General features: G+C 39.5%; 1 protein-coding gene across 1 annotated transcript; it reads left to right on the forward strand.

Moving 5' to 3' along the window:
• The first annotated feature begins 5,567 nt into the window (after positions 1-5,567).
• Positions 5,568-21,645, forward strand: LOC308063601 (uncharacterized protein). Its single transcript, XM_080386785.1, has 8 exons — positions 5,568-7,743; positions 7,826-7,959; positions 10,850-10,933; positions 12,110-12,267; positions 12,771-12,815; positions 14,865-14,926; positions 17,549-17,621; positions 19,002-21,645. The coding sequence occupies exons 1-7, from the start codon at positions 7,518-7,520 to the stop codon at positions 17,593-17,595; spliced, it is 756 nt and encodes a 251-aa protein (XP_080242911.1). The 5' UTR covers positions 5,568-7,517; the 3' UTR covers positions 17,596-17,621; positions 19,002-21,645.
• Positions 21,646-22,010: the final 365 nt, after the last annotated feature.

A 22,010-nucleotide genomic window follows, 5' to 3' on the forward strand; every position in this document is an offset into this window, starting at 1 on the left:
TGCACTTTTTTGTAGTTATTTTTATTTTATAACTATTTTTTTATACAGGAATAGCCAAGCTAAAGTCACATGGGTTTCTCTGTATGTGGGGATTTTGTTTAATAGTCACTGAGGAAAAATATGTGATATTTTATGCTCTAAAGGCAGTTCCCTGGGAAATAAGAATTGCCCTGTAATATTGTAGTCTGAACAATGACAGAGCAACTAAAGAAACTGGAAACATAATAAATCATTTTGATTAATGAAAATCACACATGTTAATAGACCTTTCAGAGAAAAATAAAAATAAACCCCAACCTCCTCTGTACTTCTAACTGTGAGTTTGTGACTAAACCCAGCAAGACAAAAGATTGTAACTTAACAAAGGTCATCCATCATTCCTCTGTGCTGTTACTTTTCACCTAAGGATAAAAGAAAAAAAAAACCTGAAACACCACCTCTGAATGCGAAATATTACACTCTTAAGTGTCCAAACAGCCTTTCATCCCAGCTGTATTCATCAATGCTACTTACAGCAGACTGCATTTGAGATTCTCAAATCATACCCAGTGCTAGGTACTGGGGCCAGCCCTGTTTAATATCTTTATCAACAATCTGAACAAGGAGATCAAGTGCCCGCTTAGTCAGTCTGCAGATGACCCCCAGCTGGGGGATGTTGATCTGCTGGAGGCAGGAGGCTCTGCAGGGGGTCTGGGCAGGCCGGGCCGAGCGGCCGAGGCCACTGAGTGAGGTTCAACAGGGCTCAGCGCCGGGCCCTGCCCGTGGGTCACACCAGCCCCGGCAGCGCCGCAGGCTGGGGCAGGGGGCTGGGAAGGTGCCCGGTGGGAAAGGGCCTGGGGGGGCTGCTCAGCATCCGGCTGGGCGTGAGCCCCCAGTGTGCCCAGGTGGCCAAGGCAGCCAGCAGCGCCCTGGCTTGTACCCGGAACAGCGTGGCCAGCAGGGCCGGGGCAGTGCCCGTCCCCCTGCGCTGGGCACTGGTGAGGCTGCACCTCGGACCCTGGGGTCAGTGTCGGGCCCCTCACGGCAGGAGGGACGCAGAGGGGCTGGAGCGTGTCCAGAGCCGGGCAGGGGGCTGGGGAAGGGGCTGGGGCACCAGCCTGGTGGGGGGCGGCTGGGGGAACTGGGGGGGTGGCCTGGAGAGGAGGGGGCTCGGGGGGACCTTATTGCTCCCTGCAGCTGCCTGGCAGGGGGTGTCGGTGGGGGGTCGGTCTCTTCTCCCAGATAACGAATGAGACCACAAGAGGAAACGGCCTCACGCTGCACCAGGGGGGGTTTAGATTGGATATTGGGGAAAATTTCTCCATGGAAAGGGCGGGGAAGCATTGGAACAGGCTTCCCGGGGAGGTGGCAGAGTCACTATCCCTGGAGGTGTTTAAAAAGCACATAGATGCGGTGTTTAGTGACATGGTTTAGAATGGACTTGGCAGTGCTGGGTTAACAGTTGGACTTGATGATCTCAAAAGTCTTTTCCAACCTAAAAGATTCTATGAGTCTATGATTTTCCTTCCAAAAAAGCTTCACAAGTTGCTTGTGAGCTAACGAAATGCTATGAATAGTTATGAATGAAAGACAAGTATGTCTCCAGGCTTACGTAGTCTCTAAATTAGCATTCATTGATAACTTTATATACATAAATATATATATGAAAATATGCATAAAATTAATGTTGCTATTGAAAATTAATTACATCATTTTAGAAAATGAAACATTCTTCAGATTTTAAAACAGCAACAGAATCTTAACCCTTAACATTCAAAAGACAGCATCAAGTGACACGTTCTTCTGAAACTTAACCCCTTCCCCTCCTTCTCCCTGCAAAAAAATATAAGAGCAGATACTAGCTTGTAAAAGTACATTTCTCAAAGTTCTGCTTCTCATAGAGTTCTAAGGAAAATGAGCCAGACCTCCTGAGCTTGGTTCTCCCAATTCCTCTCCAATACTGTCAACATAAAATCATTCAAATTAAAAGTGACAATACACCAACATCAAAATAGCTCGATGCTAGCAGAAACTCCTCTAAATTTAGTCATGCTTTTCCTCATCTTTGGAACCAGAATGATCAGGATGAACAACTTTAACAAACCAACACTTAGGTTTGCAACGTGAATTCCAGTGTGTTCAGTTCTTGTTTGGCTGCACAACTGAAGATTATCATGATCAAAAAGAAATCTACCATCCACCATAAAAAGATTAAGTATCAATTAGAGTGAAAATGCTGTTTTTCTAGATCTTTTCTATTTCTGGGTGAGCCTCTTGTCTTTAAGCAGCATTTTAGAGGTTAGAGCTAATGCTTTTACTTACTCTCAACTCCTCACACACAGTTATACAAAGGGGCATCCTCTGAAGCCTGAACAAAATCAGGGCAGAATCTTTTCTTATACGTAGGTAAAAACAATAGTACCCTTTGTTAATGCAGGTTTGAACACGGCCATCATCCCTGTTTTTTATGAAGGCTGACTGCACAGAGGACACCATCTGAAAAACTGCCATAGGGGTAAAAAATGCGCTCAAATTATTCTGCTTTCCAAATCAATTATGGCACTAACAGATTAGTTTTATGCTTTAATGCACACCATTAAAAAAATATGTCAGTATTCACGGTTTTAGACTATGTTATGCAAGTAACAAATAAACTAAAACTAGGTATCTCAGGAGCCTGTTTTCTTACTCCAATAGCAAATGCTTCAATGTAAGCAATAAATCATAAAATATTCACTGGGTTTAACACAGCAACAAAAATTCTTATAATAATTGCTAGATATCCTTTAGCTATTAGTCACCATTATTACCCTAATTTATTAAATTTAATACCTATTATATTGCAGAAATCAATGATACAGTAACATTTAACCCTCATTTCATCTATTGATAATGCTAAAATTCTAACTTTAAGAGTGGAAGCTAAAATGATTGTTATAAAAAAAAGCAGCAGAGGATGATATGTGATAGCCTGATCAGATTAGTCTGGTTACTTTTAGAAAAGACAGCCCAAAGGAAAGGCTGAAGAAGCAGCCCTTGCTCCACCTCAAATGTTTGTTGTCATTGACAAGAAAACTAAAATTGAACTTCATTGTTATAAGAAAAACAAACTGATGGTGTTTATATTGAATGGACAAGGACTAATATAGGGAAGAGACCCCTGCTTTTCTATTTCTTCAGAGCTGGCCTACAATATTAATCATACTTCCTTCAGTCACTAAATTTTACCTCAGGAAAAAACTAAGAACCCTGAGCTCTAGATTCCTTTCACAGATGGTCTTTCTGTTCAGTACCAGGAGGTCCCTGATTTTTCCTGTCTTCCAAATGGGAAAAGCTTGATGCTATACCCTGAGGAACACCCAACTGGCATACAACAGCACTGCTGCTGAAAAAAACAGTTCAGTATGACCTGTTATCCATGGAAACAAATACCAACAATACTAGGAGGAAACAAATGGGTTTATATATTTAAACATTGACAAAGCAACCTTCAGACTTTAAAATTCAGCTTTTATGAAAAAAATAAATGTTTATATTTTCATATTTTAAAATACATTTCATAGTATTTTTCGCTTGTTGAATACATCTTCATGTAATGAAGGTAGGAGCAGGTTGCAGAGATGTGTTCTTTTACCTTGGTATTTCACACAGCAGAATTTTCCACACCTGGAACCAGCTTAAGACAGCTGGACCTTTGCCACAGCAATTCACCTTCTCCTGAGAGAAGCACCCTGAGTCTGACATCCCAGAGTCTGCACTCACTCAAGCAGACAACAAGGGGCTACAGTCTGTGAAAACTTCCAGGAGTTTCTCTTCCCTGAAGCCAATCAGCAAATTCTTTCAGCCTGCACCCGTGGGGACTTCCAAGTATCTTCCAAGACGCTGAACAAATCCTTCCCAAAACTCCCTCCTCTGCACCCCTTTTAACATGGTCTGGCTTGCAATTTCTCAAAAGGTGGAAGCAAAAATCAGAGAGGCATGAAACTACTTGAGCTGGAAGGAACCTCTGTTCAAGTGGGAACTCCCACTCAAAGTGGGTCCAGCAAGATCAGGTTGTTCAGGGCTGTGTCAAACAAACCCATTTTCCTCAGCCTCTCCTTGTACATCATATGCTCCAGCCCCATAATCATCTTGGCAGCCCTTTGCAGGACTCGTCAATCTCTTTCTTGCACTGGGAAGCCCAAACTGGGCATAGTACTCCAGATGCAGTACAAAGTGCCAAAGAGAAGACAGGAATCACTAGCGTCCATCCACTGGCTACGTTCTTGCTAACACAGCCCAACATGTGATAAACCTCCTTTGCTGTATGGGCACACTGCTGACTTGTGTTCAACTTACCCAGCATGACCCCAATTTCTGCAAAATTTCTAAGCCTAGGAAGTCAGCATATCTTTGCACAACTCTGGACTCCTCACTGAGATAAACATATTGAATAGTAGGTGAAGTCCAAACCTTGAAAGCTGATGTGTACTGCCACTTAAAAGAACAGCAAATACATCAAAGCTAATATGAAGTATCTCTGCATATTAAGGGAAAGGCTGAAGCAATGAGAAGATCAGGCAGTCTTAATTTACCAGGTAAGGGGTGGAGTAAGTGTCTTAAAAACAAGACTCTCCTGCATACAAGGAAAGAGATGTATTTACCACAGTGAGCTGCACAGGACAAACGTTAGGCCTGTCTTGGTCACAGGAGTTTGTTCATGGGGTAGGATTTGCCAATTTGCTGTGCTGGAATAAAGAAATGCCCAACTTGAACTGAAAATCAGTATACAAAAATTGCATATATTCATTTCTATGGAGCAATAAACATTATTTCAGAAAGGAAGCATAGAAAGTATATAAAAAATGTATTTTGATTTGTCATAGACAGCAAGAAAAACACACTCCTTCGCGTCCACTTCAGCTTTCCAGTAATCTCATTTCTAGTAAGACAATGACCAGGGAAGGAAATCACTCCCACCGCTGCGGTTTGTCATGAGCGATATCCCCCAGCTCCACCGTAGTGCCGAGTGCCTCGGAGAGCTCCCCTCACGGCGGGAGCCGGCCCGGCCGCCGCTGCCACCCCCGGCCGGCGGAGCTCGGGGTGCCCGCTGGGGACGGGCCCCGGGGCACACGCACCCCGCCGGGCACTCGCACCCCGCCGCCCCCCCCGCACGCACCTCGCTGGCCAGGACCGGCCGCCAACAGGTGCCAGGAGGCGCCACTTCGCTCCCGGTTTGGGACGCGGTGGAGCAGGCGTTCACCTTCCGGTGAATCATTAAAATGCACCGCCATCTCAATAATCAGTTCTTACAGGTAAGAAGTGGCGTCTGCGGCTACATGACGCCCGGATTCGTCACCAGCGGCTGCCGGGGTGCCGGGCGCACCGCCGGACCGCGGCGGGGGCGGGAGCGGCTCCTCGCGCGGCCCCTCAGGGCGGGCGCCCCTCGCGCTGCAGCGGCCGCGCGGCGCCGGTTTGGCGCCTCAGGGCTGCGCGCGGGGCGCCCCCTCCCCCCCGCAGCAGGGCAGGCGCGGAGCGGGCACGGGCGGGCGCGGAGCGGGCGCGGGACGGGCGCGGGGCGGGCGCGGAGCGGGCGCGGGACGGGCGCGGGCGCGGGGCGGGCGGGCTCCTCGCCGCTTCCCCTCCTGCTGCCCGCGGACGGCGCCTGGCACCGGCCGTTCCCCCGCCGGCGGCTGCCGGGGCGGCGCGGGGCTGAGCGGCAGCTCGAGGCGGCGCCGTTTGTCCGACGGGTGAGGGGCTGCGGCGGCCCCAGCGGGCTTCATCGGGCCGCCAGGGCCGGGGTAGCGGGGCAGAGCGAGCCTGCGTTCTCCTCGCACCCCCGGGGGCCGGCGCTGTCCCCAGCACCGCGGGGCAGCGCTTGCGGGGCAGCGCCTGCAGGCGGCTCCGGGCTTGGCCCTCCCTCCCCCGACCTGCCTCTCTGCCGCCCTCCCCCCGCCTGCCTGCCGCTCGGCCCGGGCAGGGGGAAGGGGCAGCCAGCCGCGGCGCCTGGGCCCAGGAGGGATTTTGGCAGCTGCCGGGTCCTGCCGAGACGCTGGGGCAGGGCGCCGAGGCCAGTGAGAGATGGCGAGCACAAGCAGGGCGAAGGACCATGGTTTGCCACTTGATGGTGAGCTATGACCCATGCTGTCAAAAAAGATTATGGCATGGGTTCTAATTTAGACCAGGTTTTTATACATATATTTATATATTTTTTTTAATTTATATAAGCTTTTGTGAATACCCAGAAGTTTGTAACAAATGCCCAAAGTGGATGTGGTCACATTGGCATGAGGGCCCGTAGCTATTTCTGCATGGAAGGTGAATAATGTTCCAGTATGTAAGTGTTCTGTCATTTTTCATAAACAAATACACCACCTGTAACTGAAATAGGTGTCTTTAGATGTGAATTTCAGATGCAAGTTGAGGTGATGAGTCTCTTCTCTGGCCACTGGAAACACAGTGAAATTGGTGACAGCAGCGTGGGGGAAAAGTTGTCAAAGGGAAAACCATGCAATCCACTTCGTTTGATTTTCTTTATCAGCAGCTATGGTACTTGCATCATAGGCTGAACAAGCAATCTAAGATGATTTTAGTAAAATCATTACCAATGATTTTAGTAAAATCTTGCTGGCTGTATAGCAGAAAGAAAACAAAGGAAGGAGCACAGGGGGAGCAAGACTAGGGAGTTGGCTGAAATGCTGTGACCTTGGTTGCAGTTGTAGAAAAAGTGTGTTAACGTGATTGGTTTGGCTTATCTGTCTTCCATTTCCCAAACCGTGATTTACTTTGCATTGTTCGTACCATACTCATAAGGGTTTCTTCACAGGCCTGTTCTAAACAGTATCAATATAGACTGTATGGAACAGGACTTAAGCATATAGAACAGAATCATAGAAGAATTCATATTGGAATGGCCTCAGGAGGTCATCTAGTCCAAAATCCTCCTCACAAACTCCTTGGTATGGGACATGCAAGCCTTCTGACACATTGACTCCATGTTGCCATCTCTGCAAAGATCGTAAGTGAACTGATCTTCCCCCAAAAATGTACTGCATGGTGTCTGGAAAAGAGCTCAATCAACTTGTTTTGCAGTGTAGGTGTAAGATTCTTCCTTGACTGCGAAGTATTACCTCATTAAAATCCCTAGAGAATAATTGCCTCAATGTCTTTTTTCATTTAAAAAAAAAAAGGGGGGGGGGGGTAGGAGGAGAGACGTTTCATTTGCTGGTAGTAAGGAACAGTGTTTCTAAAAAAATGATGGTTCTGACATGTCTCTGAGGCCAGCTTCTCAGCTGATAAGGCTTAAAGAATCCTTAATCCCAGGAAGGGGTTTTCTGTGATATGTCAAAAAGCTCTTAGGTAAAAGGGGAATGAGAGGTACTGGCCCAGAATCGGGTAGGATAAGCCTTCAGGCACATCTCAATGTTATTTCAGCAGAAAAAGCATTGTCGTCTTTTATTTGCTCGTCTCAAAGTAGAGAGCTTTGTTGTCTCAAGTAGACAACAAAGTGTTGTCACTGGAAAAAAAAAAAAAAGAGGGTAAAATAGCTCTCAACAAGTATGTTTAATATAAAGTTTAGTAGTGAGAAAATTAATAGCAGCAATCTGATCTTGTTTCTGTCCCTCCCTTCTCTCTCTCCATGCTTTTGCCTGACTTTTTGGTTTCTGTTTCATTTTGCACAAAATAATGTCCTAACACTACTTGAAGATCAAACTGCTGCAGAATATTTAAGGAGGAACATCATTGATTTGAATGATACAGCTCCTCTTTTTACTGGTCTCAGCTGTAATTATTTATACTGTAATGTAGAAAGAAGTCTGAAAGATTGATGGTGGGTGTTAGGACGTTTTTTTCCCTTTTTCCTCAGGGGGCACTCCGCGGAAGAGGGTAAGCTCAGCAAGGAAAGAAAACAGCCCGTGTAAATCTATTAAGATTTCTGATGAAACCAAGAAACAGAGTATTTGCACAATGTCAAAAAACGAAGACAGTCTTTTGGGAAAGGTAATGTGCAATAATTTGACTGTTCGAATTGTTGTTTTACATGTGTTTTAAAAGAGATGGGACCACCCTGTTTATAACAAGGTATATTTGTGGGGAGGACTGATGATTTAGATTAGCAACCTTGGTAACTCTCTGAGGAGAATACAAATGGGTACTTGGAGGGGAGAAAATATTGATGTTATCTTGAATGCATTTCCTACTTATCCAAAATTTAAAATATTTTGATTGCTATGTAAGACAAAATGTACAAATGAATGCATCCATTTCTTGCATGTTTTAAGTGAAGTAACATTTGCTTTGTGAATGGGTCTGACTACAACTTTTTGAAAGTCTGTCAGCCTGCTAGTGTGCTCCTGCATTTGATAATTTGCTTTAGACAATATGGACTCACATTCCTTCCAGTAGACAGAAACAGGACAAATTACTCAGAGGGATAATGATTTCTTTCTCCATTTGTGGAGAATATCTGAAAATTCTCCTTTAATTCCTTTCCACTTGAAGCAAATATTTCTATATCAGCCGCTCTGTTTGAGACCTAGATTAAGGAGCATAGTGTCTAAAATGGATTGGAGAACACTGAACCCTTTATGCAGATTCAGTTAAGGGAAAAACTGCCACTTATATTCAGTTGGTCCTGAACAAATTTCTAAGGCAAAGAACTAACATTTAAACACTGATCAGCTGTCTTGAAGTTGCTGTAATACTCCCACTGTGTTCAGTGGAAAGCACAATTTTATTATTTTCTGGGGATCTTTGTGAACTGTATTGTCACATGGAAAAAAAAATATGTGACTTAAAGTCCAATAGTTCAACTATGTTATACTGGTTAGAGCATTGTTATGACTGCTGTATGTCACTGAAGCGTTTGAATTCCAGCACTTTTTTCCGTGCAAATGAAATTGAACGTTCAGTCTGGTGAGTTTCAGCGTGTTATCCCTGTGATTCCAGCAATCTGTCTGTGATGACACCGAGGTACTTCTGGGTAGAAAGGTGGGAGGAAAGTACTGAGGGGCTGTGGACACAGAACTTAGGTAATGTTTGGTGCTAGTAGAAAAGGGTAAGAGGCCAGACAGGTGAAAAATTAGACGTTCTGGCAATCAGCAGGATTTGAAAGAAGTATTTGTGCACACACAGACACGCACATGAGAATGCAGGTGCTACAGAATTCATTGATTTCATGTCAGAAGTCTTTGGGAGAAGGGGAATTTGAGAGATACTTAGCCCATTTGACAGCTGCTTCTGCTAGTACAAAGATTCCTCCTGTCTGCATTAGAACTGGAAAGACTGACAAATGTAGGAGGATATCTGAAGGAGGGAAAAGAGGGAGAAAGAACAGCTGTATAGGAAAACTATAGTTAGTTCTCAACTTATGGCTGCAGTAAATGAGCATCAAAGAGTGAAAGATCTGATCCTATGAATGTCATCAGCATAAGTATTTTTCATATTTAGCAGTATTGTAACACATCAGTATCTGTTATTCATCAATATATGTCTTTGACAGAGACATTTCTCTTTAAAACTGGGGCCCAAGACAATACTTTGTTTAAGGCAGTAAGATTGAAAGTATTTTAAAAGCCTCAACATTTTAGCAATTATCAGGTGTAATAGGAAATAAATATTTTAATTAAGAGACCTAAAGAACCTAAACACTTTCTTTGCGCCTTTTTTTTTTTTCTTTTGAAGATGGAACTATTGTATTGTTGCAGAAAAGCAGAAGCAATTCAGTAAAATCCTTGAATGAAAGGCCCGAGTTTGGCAATTTTATCACAGAGACAGAAAATAAGTACTTCATGTAGAGAATACTGATCAGGAATTTGTATGTTTTTAAATGGAAACTTTTTTACTCCTAGGAAATCCATTACTTGATTATAAAATCTTAATTTTCCTGACATTAAGATGCACTCTCAGTCCTGCTTATATAGACATTTTTCCCTTGTTGTTGGTATCCAGACCTGTTCTGATGTGTAAAATCAACAAGTAATTTTAATATAAGTAATTTAAAATATTTATAATTTATTTAAAATTTAATTATTCATGTTTATATAGTCATTAAGAATAGTTTTATTTCTCCGGATAACAAGCTTCACTTGCTCATGAGTATTCTGCTTGAAAGCAGAGATCTTGCTTCTCAGCAATTTTTGATCATCAGTCCTGTAGCCAGTAAAATCCTAAATTTTGTATGTAGAGAAATCTTAAACATTTTTTAAAGTTTAAAGCTATATCAGTGCACTGGAAGTGATTAATATAAACATATTAATTTTACCTCTTTAAATTTTAGAAGGTAGGTATGTTTTGACATGTCCTTTATGCAAAGTGAGTTAAGTCCAATGGAGAGTACCAAGGTACAATATTCAATGTTTTTTACCTGCCAGAAATGCCATATAAACAATGGAAAGGAAATGGCTCTACTCTCCTGAGACATAGATAAATTTTAAATTGAGCAGTATTTGTATAGTCATTTTTAGATTTTTTTTATTTGAAACACAGCTTTTCTTTATTATAGATCAAACTTATGATTGGTGAGCGGATGGATATTTTAAATAATTACTTCTTTAATGAAAAACTGGAAAGTTTAAATAGAAGAGTGGAACAAGTACAATGCAAAAACAAACATGAAGAAATAGCTAAAACATTCTTAGTAAGTTTCTTTGCCTGTGAATATTTTGCATGTGTATCACATCTGACTATTATGCTACATTAGAGAAAGTTCCCAAAAATATGTAATCTTTTCATCTTGTGTAACATAAAGATAAGTTAATAATTCTGATTTTTAGCCTTTGTTGATTGCAATTGTTTCACTGTCTACTTTTCATATGATAATAATTTATAACTTATTTATTTCAGGTGAACTCTGTTTCTTAACCTGTGCTGTGTTTCTTTTCTGTTGCAGAAGAAAGTATCAAAACTTGAGAGACGTATTAATGCTCTTACAGCATTTCAGGAGAAAATGTTCTCCAAAAAGGCTGTTCATCAGGTATGATACAGATGCTTATGCTAATATAGGCACTAATGCCTAGTTGTAAAGTAATAGATAACTGTGGATGTTTATACTGAAACCTGGTGACTGTGAAAGCTATGTTGCTGTTGCTTGCATTAACAGAAAAAAAGTCTATGAAGAGCTCTTAAGTTGGCTGATCTTTTGAGAATTAGTTTATTTTCAGTTTTAGAATACAATGAAGTTCTTTTCAGTCATCATTATTGAATAAGCTCACAACAGAGCTTAGACACTATATGTGTTGACAACTTTTGCTTTGATCCTATCCTACTGGAGAGCCACTGGAATTTCTCTAGTGAAGGGTCACACCTCTTCATTACAGAGTTAAAGCTTCTTACAGCATACTTACTTTTTCAAGTTATCTTTCATCAGCCATTTAGCTGTAGTCCACCAGTTGTATTAAGGGCCATGAAATGCAAGTTGAGAACCAATTCTCTCGGCAATGAAAGTTAAAATGAACATGTTAGGAACGTAGCTATTAATATATGAGGATTTTTCATGTGAGGTATTGATATATTATTAATAAAATGATAAGATTGCAAAATGTCTTTTTTTTTTTTTAAGGATATATGATTCTTATGAAGAACATGAATATTTCATGTCCTTAGCATGATTGTATTTTTTGTGCTGAAATTCTTTTAGCTAATTTTATGAGAGAAGTTCCGTGAACTGTCAGCCTCCTGTTTCATGTGGACAGTATATTTAATTAAAAAAAACCTCACTTACTTTTACAGAAATAAGCTTGTTTAAAAGAAGTCTTTGGAGTCTAAGTCTTTTTCACATCTAAAAATATAAAAGAATTGCATGTAACAAACATAAAATTTGTCTTTTTGTTAAAGGCTATCATATGTTTTACAGCATTAGTTTCGTATCTTCATCTTTTCTCAAAAACTTTTCCCAAAAACAAAGCATAAAAAAGGATAAGGTCAAGTAAGATGCTTATAAGCCTCAAAATTTAAGTAAGTGTTTGGGGTTTTTAAAAACAAGTTGAGCTTCAAGGAAAAAAAAAATGCTTTGGTGTTACTGTGTATTTAACGTGATTTTTCTTCTGTTGTGTTTAAGTACACCTTGATTACTTTAGCACTTTTTGCAAATATGACTAGGCTTTTACTGTAGGTTTTATGACAATGTAATATTTGTTTCCTCCTTTGTCAGACAGTGCTTCCAAGTGCAGACCATCAAAATACAGTAGTAAACCAGTTTGGACCCTCTGCTTTCTGTCCTGATATCATAAATATACCAAGTTCTTCAAATACACTTCTGTTATCACCTTACTCTGGTTTCACTTTAGCACATGTCTTAGACTATACAGGGTATGTATCTATAGAGTTGAATAGTAGAATCTAGTTAATGTCCTTATATTGCTTTAAAGCATTTATGAGAAAATTTACTTTTCCTCTCAACTTTTTTATTGGCTGATAAATTTTAATAGTTGGATTTAAACAATGTTATCATTAGGTGTCCACTGCGGTTGCAGTATCTCCAGCTTACCCATTGCGGTTGAAGCCAGGTGATCAGCCCTAAGTGCTTCGTGGGCTGTTTGGCCACTGATTTCTTACTGAATGACAGGAAATGCAGTGGAAAGTTTGGAGATCAGGTGTCCACTTTTTCTTTTTCCTCTCTGTTATCCAATGGGATTTTTCTGCACCAGCTAGTAAGAAGATAATAAGTTACTTTGGCCTCTTTATAGACAAAACCAAAATAACTGGGTTTATAACAAAAAAGTTACTTCTTGTGCATAGGCTCATTTTTATTTCCTTAAACAGATACTTCATGTACTGCCTTCTTTTCCTTATATTTTCCACTTATTCTCTAGTGCCAGGAGAGATCTGATCAGACCCTTGGTTACTGCTGTGATCTCGTAAGTAAACAGCTGCAAGATGATGTAAAACAAAGACATCATTAATACTGTAAAAAAATGAAAGACAGGTTACCACAGAACTTCTTTCCTGAGGAAATTTTGTAAGCAAGCAGGAATCAGTTCTACTCTGATTTTTCTGTGTCTGAATTTTACTACCATTTATCAAATATTTTTTGTCCCAAATCAGAAATGCAAAAAAAGAATTTAAAGTGCACAGTCAAGGTCAGTACTGAAAAAAATACTGTGCAAGCTGCAGGAATCCTTGTTTAGTTGGAATCTGGCCTTCAAGCTTGTGAAGAAGCCACTTATCTGCTACCTGATCTTGTTTTGTTGCTTTATTTAATCTGGCAATTAATCCACTGCATGCTGTGTTACTGGAATAATATGAAATCTTATTTCTGATTACAGTCCACCTGCCATTTTTAATTTAATGCTCCCTTCTCATGGTAGTTTCAAGATTTTCTGAGTGTTTACAGTCCCTTCCAACCCTGACCACTCTGTGATTCTGTATGTATTACTGCATATAATCTGCCAATTATTTGTCTGCTGTTTGCAAAAAGCAATGATTTATGAATGTGCAACTGTGTGATATGGGACTGGAAAAATATGACAGTATGGTCTATATGTCTGTATGGGTAAAATTTCTTTTAGCATAGGATCCTGCATGGCTGATACTTGCACGGCTGACACCAGGTTTATGTCTTCAGCCTTTGGGTTTCATTGTGAAGTCAAATTTACATTGCTCAAAGCATGCATGAGGTTTCTTAGCTTGCTTTGGAAGGTAGTAGTCAGCATTATTTTTCAGTACATTCACTTCAAGTTGCATTTTTAAACTTTATTTTACAGAAAAAAATATTAATGTGGTTTTTGGCTTCTGAATATCCAAATTAATCTTTGCTTATGGCAAAAATGAAATCAGTAAAGAAGATTTGTTGGTTTATAATTGCATAGGAATAAGATCCAAAACATTAACTTGACACAGCTGGAGTAGTTTGGTTATATTGTTACCAGCAGTTAAAACCAGGGTATCCAGAGGAAAGAAGGTAAAAGCTGGCATTTGTGTGGTTGCAACAATCACAAAGTGTGGCTAGGATTCCCTTGTTTCTTACGGAGAAATCTGCAGGGAATCGACTGTGTTAAATGGCTGTTCTTTTGATCAAAACCCAATGCAGTAGATCTACTGCTTCTGGGTACTTAGCATTTCCTCCACTTACACGATGTCCTGGTGGCTGGCACCAGGCAAGCCCAGACAAGTGTCCCACGATACAAGCAGTGCAATTGGCAAACAAATACCCCCTTAGTCGATTTTATCTTTTTCTCAGAGTAAATTGCACTTCATATGTTTCTAGACCCACTAATCTTAGACAGATGTTTTACACCCTCAGATCAACTGGATTATTTTAGACATATACAAAGTCTGCAGGAAGTAATTTACCATCCACACTGTAAAATGAACCTCTCAGCCGGTATACATTTCAGCATGCCTAACGGCATCTACTGATATTTTTGAGTATTAAGTGACCCCAGGTCTGAGACAACAGAACGTACCCCAGTAGATCTCACAACGTACTGCACTAATGCCATTTGTTATGCAGTCTGAGATGATGAAATTGCCAGGTTTTGGGTAATGTGAGTAACTGGTTGTTTAGAGAGCACAGAAATGTAGTACAATTAATGTGTGCCCTGTTTTCATAAAGCAAACAGAATAACTTGTTTTACTAAGATGAAAGCAAATACGGTTTATTTCTATAAAAGATGTCTAGAATATGAACATTCCTGATGCATAGCAGATTCTGCTGTTAATAAATTGTAGCAATGCACAAGTTAGTACATTAAATGCATTTAATTTTTTTTTTTCTGTGCCATCATTTATTAAGTGGTTTAGTAATGTTTTTTTACTGTGCCATTATTTTGTTGTTTTAATTATGTCTTGATAAATGAATGCACCTTTTAATGGTTGATATATTTGTGTAGCTATTTTCCATGCTCTTTTTAGAAAAGAATTCATTCTTGTATATTTCAAAACAATTTTTTTCTGTTTTTTATCAGTTCTTACGAAGTCGTGCTGGTCTCCACGGAAAATGAAAATCCAGCAACTGCAAATAGTTCAGGTATTGAAATTTAATGTTGAATGCATGCTAGTGAATTTACTACAGAATATAAAAAGTACATCTAGAATATTGCCCACTACTCGTGTCTTTTCGTTTAAAAAATGTCATTAAAATCCAATTGTGATTCTGAAACGCTTTCACATGTGCCAGATCTTTGTGTGTGTGATTTTTTAATTGAAACATTAACATGCTTTCACTTTATTAAGATGTCTGCCTGTAGACTGACATTATTTTTATAATGTTTAAATTAAAACTATTAGAAGTCTAGTATGAGGTACACTAATGAAAACTTTTTTACACCCAAGCCTCTGTTTTATTATTACAACATTCTTTTCAGGGGATAGCATACAAAGACAAGGATTAATTTAAGTTTTTAAAAATCAAATTATTGTAACTTAAGATAGGTTAAAATAGTAGAAACACTACATTTTTTCTGTTAAGCTTGACTCATGTAAATATGTAGTGAGCATTCTGAGCAGCTCTTTCCTCACTGCGATAGCAGTTGCTGCTTAAAGGAAGTATCACCCTTTAATCAAGAGTAATACACAGCAGGCTGTTTGTCCTCTCTACACTTCTTTCTTCATTGCAATTGGACTAATTTACTGGGAAAAAAACTTCCAGAGAAACGCTAGCCCACAAAATCTTGAATAGCATCTCAGAATGCATGCTTTCCAACAGTGCTGCCTTCCAGAGATGTCTTTGATATTTAGAGCCCCTCTAAGCCAGTTCTGGGCAGGCTGAGCTGACATGCTAGATAGCTGCTTCTTAGAGGCAATACTGAGCATTCTTGGTGCGTCTGTCATTTGCGTAAGACTATTGTCCCATGTGTTTTGGGAGTGGGGGTCTTTAATATTCTGCTGCTCTGATAAGGGTTAAAAAGTGTGATTGCAACAGTGTAAATTAAGACTTTTAGATAAAACATGTTTACATATTTTAACCTTCTGTGAAAACTGTGTTACAGCTGTTCCAAATATTCCTAAAATGCTAACGGTACGTAGGTGCTTAGATTTGGGGTAAATATATGAACACATAATGTAGGTATGCGGACTGTCATACCTCTTGCTTTTGTTATTGTTCTATTACCTTTTTAAAGATAAACTTATAAGGAAAAGAATTGAAAAGTGATGATGGAATGTCATACTGCTTTTCCCCTTGGAAACTGAGACCTTTACTCTGGCTGATTTTCTGTGTTGACACATAATACCTATTTTATGTATTGACAATTTTTGTCAGGGACAATTTTAAGAAACAGGTAAGTAATGATGAAATCAGATGATAATTGTAAGAATTCCCTTGGTATTTCACGTGTTCTTCACTGCATTTACAGGGTGGTTTTGATGATCAATCTAAATTGGAAAACACTTAGAAGGACAAGCAAAAACCAGGGTGGGGAGATCCTAACCCATTTTAGGAATAGCAGATGTGTGGTTTGTGATGTCTGCACCCCTAATAGTTACACAGATTAAGAATGGCTTTAGAATTAAGAAGAAATACTTGTAGTCTCTATAACTACCCTTCTTTGCAAGCATGTTTGAAGATCTTCTGTTATATGCTAGTAGTCTGACTTATAAAAATAGTTTACAAACTCCTTGGCTCCTATATTTTAAGTACCTAAATGCAAGGGAAAAAGAGAAAATTTGGCATCTTCCCCTACACTGTTTGCAGGTACTCAGGTAGATTCTTATTCTTGATATGAACACGTATCAAATGAATACTTCTGGTGAAACTAGGCCTAATTTTTGGTGGGTTTGTGTTTTGTGCTAATAAAATTGACTCCTGATTCTTTGTAGTCACTACTGGTCACACTTCTTATTAGAATAATTTTAAAATCAAATTACTTGAAAAATGTAATTTGAACAAATGTTTTACTAAATCATCAAATCACAGACTGGTTTGGGTTGGAAGGGACCCTCAAGATCACCCAGTTCCAGCCCCCTGCCATGGGCAGGGACACCTCCCACCAGCCCAGGTGGCTCCCAGCCCCGTCCAGCCTGGCCTTGGACATGCCGGGGATGGGGCACCCACAGCTGCTCTGGGCAGCCTGTGCCGGCGCCTCAGCACCCTCACAGGAAGAATTTCTTCCCAATATCTCATCTAAGCAGATTTACATTAGATGCCAAGCTGTACACTGCAACTCTTTGATAATTACTGTATTGAAATTGATTATCATTTTTTGTAAGCTGCCCCATTGGTATAATGCCATTCAGCTTGTTTCACAGTTTTGGTAACAGACACATAGCTTAGAGAGAAATTTGAAAGCTGTTTTGTCAGTGGAAGAAATTTCCTGCTGTTCTGTGTGGGATGAATTATTATCCTTCTACTGTCTATATGATTGAAAGATGAAAATCTGTAGTTACAAGGATTGATGATGGCCTCATTCTGTTCAGGTTTCACTTAATGATAATCTAGCTGGACTAAACTGAAGCAATCTTACAGTTTCAAGAAATTTTCACTTGGTGGATTGTTTTGTAAAAAAGAGTCTTAGCCTGAAATTAACATCTCACAACAGGGAAAAAAACCTCAGCATGCAGAGAAAAATCAATCATATATGAAGTAAGGATTTTAACAACTCTGTCTTTTGATATAGAAAAATAATATTTAAAGCTTGCATCTTGTTTACAGGAGAACAGAAACAGAGCAGAAATACTTACGGAATGAACAGTTCCTAAAGTTGAGAGAAGAAACATCAAATGAGGTACTCATTTATTCAGCTTTTGTAGGACAGTAATTTTTAAAGTGTGGACTTGCATACTGCAGGGTGGTTTGCAACTTGATGGGTAGTTCGACCTTTTTTAAGACCTTTTCAAATGGGAAAGGAGCAGTGTTTAAGTTGGGTTTTGAAGGAGTAGGTTTCTGCTTTGCCACGAGGAGGCTCTATTGTAACAGTGCTGGAGCAGTGAAAGTTTCTGTAGGAGATACCTTCGTTAGAAATGAACACACAAAACCCCCTAACGCCAAAATCTGTTCCAGTCCTCCTTCCCCCTTTGTATTCATTTTCCTCTGCTTTGTCTCTTCCTTCCCCAGCCTCCCCCTCCAAATCTGTCATGCCTAAAAATGTGTGAAAACAGGATTTAAACTACCCTTGCTCTGTGAGTTTTTAGGTTCCAAAACAGTTTTAATTCTTCAATACAGATAATTTAAGAATTTCCTGCTGAAAATATTTTACTAAAAATAAAAAATATAAAGTAATATTAAGAAAACCCTCTCAAGAATAAGAGAATATGTCACTTTTTCTTCTTGCTGATAATATATTAAGAAGGTTGAGTCTGTGAAGCAGTGCACACGTGTTATTTTCCTACCTTTTCCTTTGTAGCAATGTGTACGTACTTGGTTTAAATGAAGTTTTCTGACCTTCAGCATTTATGACAGTAACACTTTTTTATTACTTTTTTAGAAAGAGAATTTAACTTTTTGGAGGTTTTTTGAAGGGGAAAAAGAACACCAGCTTTCTTCTCCAAGAAGCTGCAGTAAAGTAGATCAAAATCTGCACCACATGATATAGTTCAGATATTATCAGGATTGTTTCATATCTGTTGAAATTTATTATAGCAGTTGAATTTCATGAAGGCACCTGCAGTTTTACGCATCTGTGCAACGTACACCTGTTTAAAGCTAAGTAACCAAGTACATGCACAGGTTTGTGGCTTTTTGGCTAAATTTATTAAGGAGGAAAAAAACCCAGAACACAACAAAACCCCACATCTAGAAATTCAGTTAGGTTAGTGCAGTAATGATCCAAAGTAAACAAACATCACTCTAGATGTAATGGTAACCTCTTCAGAACTCCTTTTGGTAACGCACAAGATGTTGTTCTAAATTGTTATTACGAGCCTGCATCTTCTACTTTGGGGAAAATTTTACTGGACAGGTAGAAACCAATTGTCTGCAACATGCTGAGTATTAATACATGAACATCAGGTCACCTGTGACACTTCTGTTAGTTTGGAAACTCTACAGACAGTAACAATTCAGAAGTTTATGTATTTATACGAAGCAAAGTTCATATGAATAAGTAGTGTAACTGGCTAACTTGTAATCGCTGTTTAAATAACACTGGTTTTGTCTTGGTGCCTAGATTTTAAAGCAATTCCCTCACTGCCAAGGAGCCCTCCCTGCCCAGAGCTTGCTGCAGAATCCAAAGACCCTCCCCAGGGTCCTGAAATGAGAAGTGGCTTATGTGCAAAATCCCTAAGGGGCTGCACTGTCCCAGACCCTCACAGAAGTTGACCCAAGTGTGCTTCCTGGCACAGTTATCACTTACATCTGTCCTGGGAAAACCTCAATAACGCTTCTGCATCCCACTGGAAGAAAACAGGCAAAATAAAGGCTTTGCCACTTTCAGTGGCTTGCTGGTTATCACAGGTTATCATCTCAAAGCTCTGCTTTGTCATTCAATGAAAAGATGTGTGTGGATGTTACAGACCATTTTATGATATAGAATCTGTAACTTTTAAAAACTCTTTAGGAGACTCAGACTACCTTAAGTGGTCACTGTTGTTCCACTATTAAGTACAATAACAATATAGTTGTTACTTGCAGCGAGTTCCTTGTCAGAGCATTGTTTATACAGCAGACAGTGTTCATTTCCTTGTGTTTCCTACTTGTTAGTCTGTTACGAACTTCACTCCGTTAAATTCTGTAAGCTTGTTTCTACAGCCTTGAAGATGGAAGTCTTGTTTTGACAACCAATTTACTTCCACATTTCACTTTCTTTCATCTGATTAATCCAGAAAGGATTATTGCACATACAAAGAAATGAAAAATATAATAAAATCTTAAGCTTCATTACGGTCTTTATTTCAGTGGCATTGATGAACCGTTTTAGGGATCTTAGCTCTCTTCAGTGTTTGGAAAGGTAGTGGCTCGTCTTACTCCTCTTTTTTAGAAATCACAGGAAGAATTCTTTTGTTTTGTGTCTAGCTAAATGGCACAAGCTTCCACAACACTCAAGATAAGACACTACTGCTGTAGTCCCTCCCTTATTTTGAAGCCATTAAGAGCTCTTTAAAATTAATAGTTGGTATAACTCGGGTAAAAATATAGTTAATGCCTAAACAGCACAGTTTCTATCACCTACAATGTTGGTTCTTTGGGGTTTTTTTCACAAGATATCTCATAGCAAGGTAGTGCAGAACTTCATTTTATCTTGTCCTGGATGGAATACATTTAAAAAAATACATGTTTTTTGAAAAAGAAAAACTAATTGACATAAATATTCTAGATTTGTTTTCCATTATTGTTTCTTGTACTTCCTTTCAGATGCTTACTTGCTGGGTAAAAAATGTCAGGTAGATTCACAGCTGCTACTGAATATTTTAATAGTTTGGACTTTTCCCTTTTGTTCACTATAAATAGAAGGCAGAAGTTTTATGGGGCTTGTTCCTGAGGAGCTGGGGGTGTTGTTTCGGATCAATCTGTACAAACCCATCTGTGTTGTTATCATCTCAGTGCAAACCTGAAGGCTGGACCAGAGCAGATACAGAACTGGCCTGTTTTCTCACATGGTCAAGGCACTCTGCCTAATCTTAAATACACAGCTCATTCTACAAATGATGAAAAAACCCACCAACTTACAAGTAAACTACTTCTCAGAGCATCTGTGGATCTTGCATTACTCAGTAGCTATTCTTCTGACACCATACACTTAGATGCTCAATACACTAATATTTACTCTGCTTACACTGGGAAGTCTTCAACAAAGGACAAAAATAACCAGCTTGTGGTTCTAGTACAGGCAAGAAGAATTTAATTTTACCTGTTCATACAAATACTCAACTATTTCTCATCCAACATTGTGTAAGTATAGCCCAAGCTTAAAGACAAGGTCAGATTGCTAAATGTATTGAGCTTGCTATTACAGTACAAGAATTGCTTTTAACTTTATTTTCATGTACAGTTTCAGAATATAGAGAGCATAAAAAAATGGTATATTTTAAAGGCATATCAGGTAGAAAGAATATCCTAAAATATGTTTGTCCTGTTAAAACTCTAGTTCACACTGGTTTGGCATTTGTTTTCTTGGTAGACAGAACATTCCCATCTGTTCTATGTGGTACCATGTGCATGCCGCTGTTTGTACACGGTGGTGTGCGTGCTTTCCACTTTTAATTAAAGGAACAGAGCTTTTACTGTGGAATTAAGCTGTGTGTTCATGTATATATACATCTTTCTTTTAAATATTTGCTCTATAAATGACCCGAACGTTATCCAGGCAAAAAACTGAAGAAGCATTTCTTTAAGTCAGTGGCACAACAGCTTAACTTAGAATTTTACAGGACTGTCTTCTAGATATAAGATACTATTAATCTCTATTTGCTTAAGAATTTCCCTTACTACTTCATGTTTGAATAGAACTAGCAAAATGTCTAGCTAATACTCTTATCTACTTTCAACCTTAAATCTGCATCTGCTTGTTTAAGACAAATTCTGCTTGCTAGCAAAATCCAGGTTTTAAATTTGGAATGTATTCAGCAAACTGTGGAAACACTTTTTTAAAAAGTAGGGTAATAATTCTTGAAATGCAGAGCATTCCCACTAAGAGAAAAAACCTGGCAAAATATTAGCATCATGCTGGACTGGTGAGAATGCATTTTGCTCAGACTGATTTGGGGGTTTACTATGATTACAACTTCTAACGTGCTGTCCTGCTTACTCGTCTAATTTCTTAACAGTTGTGTTGGGCTTTCTTCACTCCCAAAAGACAAGTAGTACATGCCAAAGCATTTTAAGATGTTCAATGCATGGAGGGGGAACTATATGACCTATTACTCATGTTGGAGACATTTCCTATACAGCGGTGCACCTGAACTTGTACTGTGTGAGAAATCAAGGATAAATTATCTGAAGGAATGGGTCAGACCATCAGCAGATGTATAACGCAGTATCGACTTTAGTAAAGCTAAACTACTTTGTAATAACAAATTTGTTCTACATGAAGTGTAAGACCTCGTTTAAAACTATTCACTCTTTTATTGCCTGTGTATTGGGCCAGCTGTAGTGAATATACAGAAATAAATAAATGGTTAGTGCGTTTAAGAAGTCAATTCTGTATCTAAGCATCAAAGCTGCGACTAACCAGAAAAAG

Source organism: Falco punctatus, assembly GCF_963210335.1.
Source record: "Falco punctatus genome assembly, chromosome: 4".
Classification (NCBI taxonomy): domain Eukaryota; kingdom Metazoa; phylum Chordata; class Aves; order Falconiformes; family Falconidae; genus Falco; species Falco punctatus.

Excerpts from the sequence above, each read along its gene's own strand:
- LOC308063601 (XM_080386785.1), top strand. The coding sequence starts at position 7,518 with ATGTTTAATATAAAGTTTAGTAGTGAGAAAATTAATAGCAGCAATCTG. Across the intron at positions 7,960-10,849 it reads AAGACAGTCTTTTGGGAAAG|AAGAAAGTATCAAAACTTGA; the intron begins GTAATGTGCAAT and ends TTTCTGTTGCAG. Across the intron at positions 12,816-14,864 it reads TTGGTTACTGCTGTGATCTC|TTCTTACGAAGTCGTGCTGG; the intron begins GTAAGTAAACAG and ends GTTTTTTATCAG.